This window comes from Octodon degus, unplaced genomic scaffold (genome assembly GCF_000260255.1).
Source record: "Octodon degus isolate 3935 unplaced genomic scaffold, OctDeg1.0 scaffold00011, whole genome shotgun sequence".
Classification (NCBI taxonomy): domain Eukaryota; kingdom Metazoa; phylum Chordata; class Mammalia; order Rodentia; family Octodontidae; genus Octodon; species Octodon degus.
The window spans coordinates 15,827,002-15,840,935 of NW_004524587.1; the positions used below are offsets into that span (position 1 = coordinate 15,827,002).

At 40.1% G+C, this 13,934-nt stretch overlaps 1 protein-coding gene across 2 annotated transcripts in view; it reads left to right on the top strand.

Annotated features, from left to right (window-relative positions):
• Positions 1-2,957: 2,957 nt before the first annotated feature.
• The window catches only part of Nae1 (NEDD8 activating enzyme E1 subunit 1), a 27,040-nt gene continuing 16,063 nt past the window's right edge, over positions 2,958-13,934 (top strand). Inside the window, exons 1-8 of one of the 2 annotated variants that reach the window (XM_004625906.3) lie at positions 2,958-3,069; positions 7,313-7,416; positions 7,969-8,029; positions 8,804-8,834; positions 9,639-9,710; positions 9,907-9,986; positions 10,602-10,711; positions 12,691-12,800. In XM_004625906.3, coding sequence (XP_004625963.1) covers positions 3,017-3,069; positions 7,313-7,416; positions 7,969-8,029; positions 8,804-8,834; positions 9,639-9,710; positions 9,907-9,986; positions 10,602-10,711; positions 12,691-12,800 — 621 coding nt within the window. In that variant the 5' untranslated portion in view covers positions 2,958-3,016. The remainder of the gene's footprint in view (positions 3,070-7,312; positions 7,417-7,968; positions 8,030-8,803; positions 8,835-9,638; positions 9,711-9,906; positions 9,987-10,601; positions 10,712-12,690; positions 12,801-13,934) is intronic. The other variant, XM_023709316.1, reaches the window with a different exon arrangement.

The following is a 13,934-nucleotide window of genomic DNA, read 5'->3' on the forward strand; positions in this document are numbered from 1 at the left end:
CTGGGCCAGTCATGGGCGATACAATTATGAACATTAGAGACCCACTGCTGCCTCGGGGAGCTTATACAGTTGGGAAGAGGTAGGAACCAGCCAGTGAGCAAAAGGTAAGGGTAAGGATGGTCAAAAGCTGGCAGAGAGAGGTGGTGGTTAAGGCTGGAGAGGCAGCAGCCAAGGCTAAACAGCTATTCTAGGTTCTGGTCTCCCTGTAGGCTGCTCCAAACTTCTTGGGAGCCCATAGATCCAGTCTTCCCTGGCTGAGACCAACCAGAATGAATAAAAAATAACAAAACTGTGTTGGGAGTCTGGCTAGTTCTATTAGAATATTAATTTCTAATATCTTAATTTTTCTTATTTTCCCCATCTCCAAACCTTAATCTTTGCCTGGGTGAGCAGTGATATCAACTCCATCGGACAAACACAAGCGACGATACACATCAAGGGCCTGCTTGGCATATACTAAGTGCTCAATGAACAGGGATCAGTTTTCCCACCTGTTCAGTGGAGAGTCGGTCTAGCTCAGTGGTTCTTAAACTTGAGCATGCCTTAGGATCACCTAGAAGGCTCATTAGTTTAGTACACCTTAAGCTTACTTGAGGTTTTGGGTTTCCTGTTCTAACAAATTTGCATTTCTAACGAATATTTGAGTGATGATGATGCTGGTCCAAGACAATATTTTGAAAATCAGTGGCCCCTAATGAATTAAGCCATAGATTCTTGGTCTGATTCCTCTAGTTTCCACAATAAGAAAAATGCACCAATGGGCTCTGAGTTCTCTGATGACACAGGATGTGTCTAACTGGCTACCGCTGCTCCTGTACATGCACCTTTACCTGCTTTCGTGGGTTGAATTGGATGCCTGCCAAAATTGTTGAAGCCACTATCCCCCACTGTGAGTGAATATGATCTTACTTGGAAACAGAGTCTTAGTCATTAAGTGGATCCCAGCCCAATGGTACTGGTGTTTTTTGTTTTTGTTTTGATTTGGTGGAACTGGGGATTGAACTCAGGCCCTCGAGCTTGCCAGGCAAGCGTTTATTCTACTGAGCTATCTCCCTGGCCCCATACTGGTGTTCTTAAAAGAACAGACACAGATTGAGATGCAAGGGGAGGGGGCCATGTCATAAAAGAGGCAGAGATTATAATGCTGCAGCTGCAAGCCAAGGATTTCTAGAAAATCCAGAGAACTTGGAAGGGGCAAGGAATCCTCTCCTGTATGTTTCAGAAGGAATACAGTGTTGGCCACACCTTGACTTCAGATTTCCAGCTTCTAGAACTGTGAAACAATCATGTCTCTTGTTTTAAGCCATCTAATTTGTAGCACTGTGTTATAGTAGTCCTAGGAAACTAATATATTGAGGTGTCCTTTACAGACACCATTTCCCTTTTCAAAATCATGCATTCTTTTACAGATAATATACCTTCACATACTTGTTCACCAAATTTGAGGATATTTCTTTCACAATACCTCTGACTGCAATGAATATGAGAGAGTAAGCAGCAAACTTTCATCTACCACCTTTCAACCTTCATACATTGCTGGGTGTATTTTATTATCCCTTATATTTCATCGGTCCAAGTGCAAAAGGAAATGTCACAGCATAGGACATAAAGAGCTGGGAAAGCCTCATACACCTATCTCACATCATTTGTGTTCCATGGGTGCTGCATGGGAGTCAGGGAAGTCACGAGAGAGGGAGCCTCCACCCTGGTCCTGAAGACCAAGCCCAGGGGAAGTGCATTCATCATTACTGTCACACTGTGTCCTTTCCCCTCTCCACCCTGAAGGGATTAGTGGTGGGCCACGGGGATCTGTGATCATTTTACCTTACTTCAGGCAATAATTAACCTGAAGATGTCTGTAGAGTCTGGGATATAAGAGAAAGGAATTCTCATCTCTGCCTGCTGGTCACTGGGGCTCTATTTCTTTCCCTTCCTCATGGAATAATCTCCTTGCTTGGCACTCATCCCCAGAGGACGTCGATCCTTTTTCAGAAAAGAACCTTCTTTTCAGGAGTAAGAAGTTTTAAACTGTTTTGTTTGTGTTTTTGTGGTACCAGGGATCCAACCCGGGATTTTGTGCTTGCCAGGGTCCACTAAGCTATATCCCCAGCCCTAAAATTCTTTCTTGTTTCCATTTTCATAAGCCAACCTCTGCTGTCCCTCACACCTCCCGTAATTACTCTGTCCTTCACCTGACCAACTTCACTAGCACCTATAGCCTTGTCTCTTAGAAATGACACCTGCTGTTCTCTCTGCTTAGAATGCCCTTCCATTCCCACACATGAAGCATTACTGGAGACGAGTCGGGTGGGGCCTCCCTCTATGCGCCTTCCAGGACAACAGCTTCCCTCTGTAGGGTACCAGGGATCCAACCCGGGATTTTTTGATATTGTTTGATACTGTCACTCTTTGCTCAGAGGACTGTGAGCTGTCCAAGCCCAGGGTCCAGACTTACTGTCTTGTTCTACACCTGCTCTTGTGGCTCAGAACAGGCCTTAGGAGAACAGAACAGGTGAAAGGAACCAGTGAACAACAATGATCATGACCATGAAAATTATTCATGCAAGATATCCTGTATTTAAAATCTCATTTAAGGATAAAAGACCCGAGCCGGTGAGATAGCTCAGCGGTCCAAAGCTCCCGGTTAGGCAAGTTTAGCCAAACGTGCTGGGACCACAGTTCGGAGTCCCCCACCACCACCACGTGACACTCCAGTCCCGCCCCGTGAGTCGGCCACGTAAAAAGGATAAAAGACCTATTCAACCATGACCAATTCATCCCCACTGCACAGGTGAGCAAACTGAGGTTCTAAAAGAAAAGGAACAATTCCCGACCGGTACGTCAGCACCAGCGCACCTCCCCCACCGGGCGTCTGCGCGCGCCGGGAAGCGCGGCGGCGCGTGCGCAGTGCAGCAGCGGCGCCCCCTGCGGGCCGCACGCACAAGGTGGCGACGGGCGCTCAGTGCGCCTGCGCGCGTGCGGAAGCGGCGGTGGCGGCTCCGGGGCAGGCGCGGCCATGGCGCAGCCGGAGAAGCTGCTTAAGGAACAGAAGTACGATCGGCAGCTGAGGTGAGCTGGGGCTTAGCGAGCCGAGCGCGCAGGCCAGCGAGGTCCCCAGTGTCCGGCGAGAGCTTAACTTCTGCTACGCGGAAGGGCCGCCTTTGGGCCTCCTGCCGGGCGGGCCCGGCCCGAGCCGAGCGCGGGGAGCCGGCGCGCTCCCCCAAGGCCAGGGCTCGCCTTCTGCTGGGGCAGGCGGGTCCCCAGGGTGTCTGCCGGCCCGCCTCGCTGCTTTGCGAAACGGGGGGTCCGGAGTCCCCCATCCCGAGAGCGGTGAGGAATGCCAGGTTTTGTTCTAAGCCATCCTGCGAGCCACGTATATACCTAATTATAAATATCGAAACAGCCACCTTAAAAAAGTACAAAGAAATAGGTGAAATAAAATTGTATAACCTAGTTTGTTTAACCCAGTAGGTTGAGGATATTAGTTTAGGGGCTGCGAGATGGCTCAGTAGAATAAGTGCTTCCCTGGCAAGCTCAAGGGCCTGAGTTCAATCCCCGGTTCCGAAGGGGGAGGGACAATACAAAGAGAATATTAGAGTTTCAGCAGTACTTATTGTAAAAAGTTATTGAGCTATTTTACTCCCCCCTCTCCCCAGGCTCTTAGAAATCGGGTCTTTCACACTTAGAGCACATTGTAATCCATGCTACCATCATTTCTTTTTTTTTTTTTTTCAACAAATAATACACTGCATATATTCTTCTTAGTGGTTAATTGCTGTACAAGATGCAGACTTGTGATCCTACTTACAAACACCATTAGAAAAAATCATTCTATTCATTAAGAGAATGCAACTATATATCTATCCCAACCACTTTGAATACACAGATACAAAATGGACATTCATAGTTATACCCCAATTTTTTTTTAAGTTCCGTTGTTGAATATTATAGGTGTGTAAACTCAGCAAAATATTCTAAAAGAGTACAGAAGCCCATAATAGCATTGGGTCTTCTGTTTAATTGGCAATGTCAGAAATTATTGACGTGAGTCCCCCACAGCTCAACATAACAACATGGCTTTACTTCCTATATTTCATCTTCATACTTTTCTACTGGATGGTTAAGACCAAGGTAAAGCAGAACCTATGCAACAAGAGTTGTAGCTTTTTGGTTTGAGAAGGTCAGTGAAATGCCCTCAGGATTTATCCTGAGATCCTGTACCTCAGATTGTAGAACCTTTGTCAGTGCAGCCATGTGGATGAGTCACGGCCATTGCTTGGCCAATGTGCTCTCTGTGAAAGCCTGAGAGAGTGTCTTCTCCTCATGTGACTCTCCTTAGGCACACTCCACGTCATCGATCAATTTCCTCTTTGGCCCCATAACCTTCTTGATCAGAAAATCTGGGACACTACCGAGGCACATGACGTTACAGTACAAGTTCTCATATGTCCTGAGTCTTAATTGACCTTAGAAGGGTAGGGCCAAAATATTGGCTTTCCTTGTAGCCCTCCTTTTTCTCTAATTTTGGTCTGCAAACTTAGGTTGTTAACCATCCAGAAGACAGCTACCATCATTTCTAATGTGAGTAGCCACATGTGGCCAAGGGCTACCTCACTTGGATAGAACATATCTCAACCTGTCAGATCCTGGGCTTCTTTCCCACCCTAGCCTTTTCCTTCCTCATTTGGTATTGAGTTATCTTTTTTTTTTGGTTTGTTTTTGTGGGGGTTTTTTTGTTTGTTTTTTGTTTGTTTGTTTTGTTTTTGGTTTTTTTTTTTTTTTTTTTTGGTGGAACTGAGGATTGAACTCAGGCCCTTGCGCTTGCCAGGTAAGCGCTTATTCTACTGAGCTATCTCTCCAGCCCCTGAGTTATCTTTTGTATATTGATGGAGATACTAAAAATGCTTCGTCTCCCTCCTTCCTGGAGCCCCCAAGCCAAGAAAAATTATAAATTGCCTCCAAGAATCTGAACTTGCATTTGCACCTACAGCCAGGGACTTCTTAGGGGATCTAGGTGCTTAGTTCTGAAAGTTTCCTTGTAGTCAGACATTCCTTGTGGTTTACATATGGGGAAACTGAGTCTTAGAGAAGCTAGGTAATGTACAGAGTTCCCCATATTTTTAAACTCTAGCTTCTCTAGAGCTGTTGCTCAGTTACATTACTGCTTCCAGGATTCTGAGGGCAAAGAAAAAAAGGTGTCAGAGACCATCGTGTTTTCTTGTAAATTCTTGGGTGTTGTGCATTTGAATACAGGTATAAACACATATGATCCAATGAGAAGATATTTGAGGTTGCTAAGCACCAGAAGAGGGTTTTTACTGAATTGATTCCATTAGATTGCTAGCAAACTTGACCTTTCATAGTGAATACTAGTTATTGGTTTAGAAGGGTCAGACAAAAGCAGTTAGAAATAAAATTTGGCCTTTTACTTCAAACATCAGCTAGAGATGCTCCAGTATTCCTAGGCTTATTCTGCAACTACCTAAACATCTATCAGCTGAATATGTGCCCTACTTTCATGGGAAAACAAAAACCAGATGTTTCCAGTCTATCTGGTTCTTCTACATTATTCTTTCACTCACTGGACAGCGGTTCAGTGATCTGCTACCCTGGATAAAGCTCTGTGCCGGGCACTGGAGCTTCACTGTTGAATAGGTAAGATAATCTGGGCTTTTATGGAGCTTAGAGCAGTGGATGCTCAGCAAATAAGTCAAATGTGGCAGTTGGTTGTGGTACACTCTGCTCACTAAGGGGGAGTCTACTTTAGGTCAGGTGATGGGAAGCACATCAAAGTCTTAGCCTTCTGGGCTGTACTAATTATCTGGTTATGCCATTTTCTAATGATTTGAGCTCCCCTGTACGTCTTATACTCACAAGAAGAAAGTAAATCAATTAATAGACTTTTTTGGAGGTGAAGCTAACCATTTTAGCCTGGAAGCTATGAAACGTGATCATGTACTTTCTCATGTTTATGGTATGGCAGTGTGAATCAGATTATAGCATACATTTCTATTTCTTATTACATCTTTGTGTTTGTTAATGTGTGTATGTGTGAATCATGCAATTAGAATAACCTTTTTTCCCTCATGTGATAATAGGGAGTGGTCCCAGGACCTTCCCACTGAGCTATGTCCCCAGGGCTTTTTAATTTTGAGATAGGGTCTTGCTACATCAAGTGCATTACTCAGGCTGGGGTCCAACTTGTGATCCTCCTGCCTCACCCTTCTAGAGTGCTGGGTTCTCAGATATGTGCCAGCATGCCAGGTTGTGTATTAAGAGCACTTCTTATGAAGCTTTTCATATGGTAATAATTTTGTTTTCTTGGTAAAACTTTGACTTACTCTTGTCACAGTGATAAGTCCTGTGTCAAGACTCCTTCCTTCCTTCCTTCCTTCCTTCCTTCCTTCCTTTCTTTTCTTCCTTTCTCTTCTTCTCCTCCTCCTCTTCCTCCTCCTTTTCTTCTTTCTTCTTTCTTCTTGGTACTGGGGATCAAACCCAGGACAGGTCCACTACTGAGCTTCATCCCTATCCCATAGCTTAATTTGAGACTGGGTCTTGTTAAGAAGTTCTTCACACTGGCCTCAAACTTGTGATCTTTCTGCTTCAGCCTCCTAAGTACCTGAGATTATATTACTGCACTTAGCCTATGTTAAGATCTTAAATGTACTGTACTGGATCTGTGTAACTTAGGAGAAATAAAATAGAATAGGCTAAGTTTTAAGTGCAAGTCAATGTTTTTTATTTTATAGAAGAGACAGAATCCCACTGTTTTGCCCAGGCTGGTCCTAAACTTGGCTCAGGGAGTCATTCTACTTCAGTAACTGAAACTATAGGTATGTGCCACTGTATTTCCAGATGAGTATTTCCAGAGACTTTCTGTCCTCTAAATTACCTGGTTTCAAAAGAGTAACGGGCATGCTGGGCATGGTGGTGCATGCCTGTAATCCCAGCACTCAGGAGGCTGAGGCAGGAGGGTTTTCACAAGTTCAAGCCTAGCCTATGCTACATAGTGAGTTCAAGGCCAGCCTGAGCTACATAGCAAGACTGTGTCTCAACAAAAAATAAAAACAAACAAAAAGTAATGGACATGAAGCTAGGTGACTAAGTTCTGATTCTGATTTGATGCTCCTTCCCACCCACCGTACAGAGTATAGTCTGTCTGAGTCCTGGATAATGCTGCTGTATAATCTCCACAATACAGTTACTCTATGTAAGAACATAGAAAAAATCAAAGATTACCATTCCAATGACAAAATTACTGTATATTATGGTGAAAATTGTTAAAATGTTTACCTTGAGTCTTGTTTTACAGATTGTGGGGTGATCACGGGCAAGAGGCTTTGGAATCTGCTCATGTTTGTCTGATAAATGCAACAGCTACAGGAACTGAAATTCTTAAAAACTTGGTACTACCAGGTAATGTAATTTAAAGACTGTGTTTTAAATTTGACTTCTTAATCAGACTCACATGTGTAATTACCATGTTGTTTCTCTAGTGTGAAAAAGTGGAAGTATAAATAAAGACCAAAATGTATAATAGAAAATAGGAAGAAAATAGTAAAATGGGGAGAGAAACAAGGGAGAGGGAACAGCGAAAGGAAAGAAGGGAAAAGTAAAAATAATGAGAAAAGAAGGAAAAGGTGGAAACAAAGCATTTGTACATAGGGAGGGCAGGAGGGATTGATGGGAGGGTAGAGGAATGAGGGAAAAAGTTACATCATGTAAAGGTACAAATCCCCTATGATAAATGTGATCATTATGTATATCTAAAAATATACTAATAAAATATAATTTTTACAAAGGAAAAGAAAGTGACACAGAAAATAGGCCCAGTAGATACAAATTACATAAGTAGTAGTTCCCAAAATCAAGCTAATAAAATTCCAAAATTAAAAAAGTAATAATAGATTCACCTCTTTAAAGTTCTAATCCAGAAATGTTCTTAACTGACTCTGTTTTGTATCCCAGGTATTGGATCATTTACGATTATTGATAGAAATCAGGTCAGCGGAGAAGATGCTGGCAATAAGTATGTTCTATTCTTTTCAGATATGTACATGTTAGAAAAAAACAGAACAAAAAGAAAAAGGAAAAAACAAAACAATGTCATGGAAGAAATACAAGGAAAGCCAGAATTTAATTCATATTGAGCTTTGATGTGCTTGGGTGATAGTACAAGTTTCTGCTGTCCACAGCGTGGCCCTTTTATGGGTATTGGTAAAGAAAAGTGTTTCTGCTTACCTGATTCATTATAGCAACACATGAGGAGAATAAGGTTTCTCTTTCTTGTGGAGTTGAGCGCTTTTGCCACAGTATAGCACTGTGACTGATAAGCAGCCTTTTACTTGGGCCACTGAACATGATAGTCGTGTGTGTGGACTCCTGAATAAAGTTTATAGTTTCCTGCAAAAACAAATGGTTCAGTATATTTTCTAAGGGAGTTTGCAGAATACTGATTTTAAAGAAATGTTACTAGATGTTAAATGGGCCAGAGATCAAATGAGTTTGGGAAATGAGTCAAATGGAGAGAGAAGCGAGTGTGGTATATGATGTTTCCCAATTTTTTTTTTTTTAAAGTCTGAAGACCCTTTTTCTCAGAACATCTTTTGAAATTTATATTCTGTGCTATATAACTTGGGAAGGGTTGATTTATTTGCTCAGTTTTACAAGTTTTCATCAGGTTTTCTTCCAAAGAAGAAGGTTGTTTGGTACTATGACTATAATATATGCTATTATAATCAGCTTTTTCTTTATAGTCACATGAACCTTAGAATTTTTTTTCTTCCTGTTCTATCCACTTTAGTTTTTTCCTTCAAAGGAGCAGTATTGGCAAGGTAAACAATCAATTTGTAATAGACTATATTTGTGTTTGCACACCTAATAATGCAACTGTGTCTTGATGGTGTCTCCCCCCTCCCCCGCTTTTTTAATGTTGTTTTGTCTTGTTGGTTTGGTTTGGTTGGGACAGTCTTGCCATGTAGCTCAGGCTGGCCTTGAACTTACTAAGGCCAGCCTCATACTTAGGATGATCTTTCTGGCTCAGCTTCCCAAGTGTAGGGATTTCACTTTAAATAAGCTTATTCTCTGAGAAAATTAGTTCATTTTTCCAATATAGTAAATCTTTATGTTTGGTAATTTAAGAATTTATGAGTACTGTGTGATTTTCTATTTTTCTGTGTTAAAGTCTTGAATAACAATATTCAGAAATTAGTATTCGGGTTAACAAAATTTTTAATTGAAATTAGCCAAAAGATTCTGTATTTTTATATTTCAAATACAAAATCTTACAAAACCAAGTTAGTGAACTTAGTATAATATTCTGAATGGAAGTTTAATGTTTGACTGTGTAAAGAATTATAGATGTGAGTTTTTATTGTAAATCTGAATCTGATCCAGGATTGCCTACTATGCAGAGGTTTAGGGTCATTTGCTTAATAAGAAAAGTTTAGGGTAAATAATGTCATTTGAGAACTCTGGATTGTGATAATTTAATCTAAACACTATACAAGCAGAGTTGTCATAGCTATCTAAGACATTTTGGTGGTAGTTTTTTTGTGTGTTTTGCTTTATCTGTAAATTGGGGATTACATTTTAACCAAGCATTTTCTAATTCAAGTCAATGCATTGTTTTTTAAAAGAACAGAGCTGAAGCTGCCATGGAGTTCTTACAAGAACTAAATAATGATGTCTCTGGAAGTTTTGTGGAAGAGGTATAATACATGTATATGTTATTTTGGGACTAAAGTTTTTTTTAATTAAAAATATGGAAACAATGTGAATTTTATATCATTTAAATTTAATTGGAATTGAACTTGTTACCTTACGTATTGTAAATTAGCTTAAGTATTTCTGTTGTGTTTAATGTGGATTGTGAAATTTTGGATTTTTTTCCCCTGTCCTGTTTAGAGCCCAGAAAACCTTCTAGACAATGATCCTTCATTTTTCTGTAGGTTTACTATTGTGGTTGCAACTCAGCTTCCTGAAAGGTAAATTTTGATGTTAACATGTTTTTAAAAAATTTTAAATTTTACTAGCTTTGCATAAGGTTTTTTTTTCCTACAGTTTGTGTGGTTTCCAAAATTTGTAAATTCTATAGAAATATTCAGTTTGAAGTTCTTTTATGTATTCATTTTAGCATTGAAAAGATGTAGAGGAATAAAAATACTAAAATATGAAACGTTTGATTATGGTTGGAGCCTTTAAAGTAAAAATTGAAAAAAAAAAAAAAAGAACATTGGCTACTTCTTAGGATTCAAGGCTAGGGAGAATTATAGGAATTATTTGGAAATACATGTGTGGGGTTTATAAATATTTTCTGTCAAGGGAATTGTTTAGAAAGTTTGTCAACAGCATTCTTGCTAATATTATAAACTAAGGTTACATATCCATCTACTCCAAAAAATGTACTTTCTTTGAGATTGCAGCCTTGTAAAATTACTTGCTTTTCACTGTTCTTGAGCTGCTTATGTAAGTGCAATGATGTATCTTTGTATTTATATTTAATAAAAAAGCTGCTTTAAGATAAGTTTCATGTTTGGCATGTTTCATATTTGGCACATTCATTTGCTTATGTTCTTACTTTATTTTGCTTTCCTTTACAGTACATTACTGCGTTTAGCAGATGTCCTCTGGAATTCCCAGATCCCTCTTTTGATCTGTAGGACATATGGACTGGTTGGTTATATGAGGATCATTATAAAAGAGCATCCAGGTAAAATTGTTGAGCATATGGGGCTTGCTATCAAGGCTTTAACTACAATTTTAGAAACTTAGAACCTTAGAAAGTCAAATTTAAATTGCAAAGTAATTTTTTTTTTTTTTTTTTGGCCGCCTCAAGATGCCTTTAGGGCATTTCTGGTTTGGCGGGAGTATCTGGATTTGAACCACAGCATCCTGAGCTGGAATGCTTTGTTTAAGCAGGCACTTAAACCACTGAGCTAGTGGGCAGGACCCCCCCACCCCCCCTGCAAAGTAATTTTGTAGCAGTGCATCTTGTTATGGGTTCAAAGTGGCAGTTAGACTCAACAGGTTTTAATCTGCTGTTTCTTTACCTAGCATAGAAGGATATAAAACAGACACTAAGTACAGCTTCATCTGATTAGGAGGCCCAGTAGCTATACACGTACAGTGGTGCCTCAGCTTACAAACTAATTTGTTGTACAATTTTGGGGAAGATGGCTACTTTTGTATTTGTGTGGAGAGGATGGCGTTGGTTATATTTGTCATCCTAAATGGCTGGCAAATGAAAGAAAAATCTTGCTAAATGTTTTTGTGAAACAAATTGTTTGCAAACAAAAGTGTTTGTGAACTGAAGTATTACTGTATTACTACTTTCTTTTGCCCTTTTACTTAAATAGGGCATGTATGGCTTGACACAGGAGAGAGCTGGAGTCATACCACCCTTTCATTCCATTCTCTTGCATGCCTCTGGTTTCCCCAGTTCGTGTGCATTTCCACATGATGAGGCATCTACCCAACTACCTTTTCCTGAATAAACAGAGTTAATGATGAGCCTCTATCGTTTCACAGCTGATACTAGCCCTTTACCTAGAAAAGCTTAATCTTAGATTTTCATTCAGTACTCACACAGTGTTCTTTCTTTGCTTGTGAAAGCATTTCCTTCTATGCCAGCTGTGAGTCAGGCACATTGTTAGTGCAGTAATACCCTTTGATATTGACAGCATCACTGAGGAGTAGTATCTCAATGAACAGTTAGTTTATTGACTAAGCTTCAAGTAGTTGGGAGTAGGCTACTGGAGGGTTCAACTGGAGGAGTGGTAGGGTATAATTTTTGTTTTAAATACATCATTCTGAAGTTGAGTGTATAATGAAAAGATTAAAAGGGACTAATATTGGAGGCAGACGTTGCTGCTAACAGATTTCCAATTATTTAAATAAGGGATTGGAGCAGAGTGCCCATGATTTAGGGGAGATGTTAGGATAGGGAAAAAGGGAAGAGGAGGTAGATAATAAAATTTAACATTGTTTACTGTGTACCTCCATCTATGTATATTACTACATTTACTCTTCCCAAAATTTTATGAGGTAGACAATATTGTACCTGGTTTTTACAGATGGTGTTGAGGCACAGAGAGATTATTTGCCTGAGTTCACATAGCTAGCATATAACTATACATCATGTCTCTTTCTAAACACTCAGTGAAATGGTGTTCTCTTCTGTATGGTCTCATGTGGAAGCCCTGTGCAAAGTGACATTAGGAAGTGAGAGTGATGGGGTTAGGGCCAAGGAAACAAAAATGAGGCATGGGCATCAGGTTTCTAGGCATTGCTGTCTATCAAAGACCACAAAAGGAAGGATGGTAGGTTGTCAGGTATTATTTGTATATATAGTTTGTCAGGTTTGGGGGAGTTTGTTTTATTTTGTTTTTGCAACAGTAAGTCACTAAACTGCCAGACTGGAGTCAAACTGCTGATTCTCCTGCTTCAGACTCCTAGAATACTGGGATTATAGGCATGCACCACCATGTGTGGATTTACTAGAATTTACTATATTTATTAGAACTTACAGCCCATTTAAGATCTGTGTGTTTACTATGTGAAGTTTTACAATAACAGTGAAAAATATATGTACGTCCCATGACCATTTAAGAATTACCAGTTTCCTATAGTGTAGCGTGTTGCCACAGTAATATTAAAGAATTAACTTTATCTTTTTGGATTGTTTCACAGTAATAGAATCTCATCCAGATAATACATTAGAGGATCTACGACTGGATAAGCCATTTCCTGAACTGAGAGAACATTTTCAGTCTTATGATTTAGATCATATGGAAAAAAAGGTTGGTGGTGTGTATCATCTTAGATAGGCAAAATACTTGTTTAATCTTGGTTTCTGAACTATACCAGTATAAGGAATTATCACGACCCTCTCCATATCTTGTCATCCAGATTACGCAGTAACAACACTACCTTATCAGTAAATTTATTTTTCTTCCAACTTTAACAGACATTTTTATTGAAAAGAAGTACATAAACCACATAGCTGGATAATCACCATCCAAAGACCATTAATGTGTCTCAGGAGCCTCTTCATGGCCTTTCCCTAAAAATGTAGTTTTAAAAATAGTTTGAGCTGGATATGGTGGTGGACACTGGAAATCTCAGGTACTTGGGAGGAAGATCACAAGTTGAGGGCAAGCCAGAGTTAACAGTGAGGCCCTGTTTCAAAAAGAAGAGAGGGGAGAGTTTGAATTTAGCCAGTTGCAGTATCAGTGTCGTATGCCTGTGCTCTCAGTATTTAGGAGGGTGAGGCAGTGGATTGCTTGAGCACAGGTAAGACTAGCCTAAGGAACATAGACCTCTTCTCAGGAAAAAAAAAAAAAAGAAGAAAAAGGGCTTTGGGAGATAGCTCAGTGGTATTAGCACCTGCCTGGCAGGTGTAAGGTCCCCAGTTTGATCCCTGGTACTGCCAAAAAAAAAAGGTTAGTTTTAATCCTTGTGCCTTAACTTCCTGAGTAGCAGGGATTGTAAGCATGTGCCACCATGCTCAGCCAGACTATATGATTTGAACAGCATACATATTTTTCCCACCTACATCTTAATGTGCAAGTGTTTTGGGCTTTGGGGGCCAAGGGTCTGATATTGAGAAAGATCTCACTATGTAGTCTAGGCTAGACTCAAATGTAACACGTAATGCTCCTGCCTCAGCCTTCCAAGTGTTGTGATTACAGTAATGTATACTACACCCAGGTATTTATTTGACTCATCAGAAAACAAAGAAGAGTCTTCATTGTCTAGAATTGGTATGTGAAATCAAGAGACTTGAACTATGTTTGAGAGTGACAGTCTTTGAATCTGTTTTTTTGCTAGGAAAATGGTAATATATTCCATACTTGATATCACTGGTATTGCCTCTAAAAATTGTCTAAAGCAGTCCTTATTAGCTCGGTTTATTTTCCTGTAATATAAATATA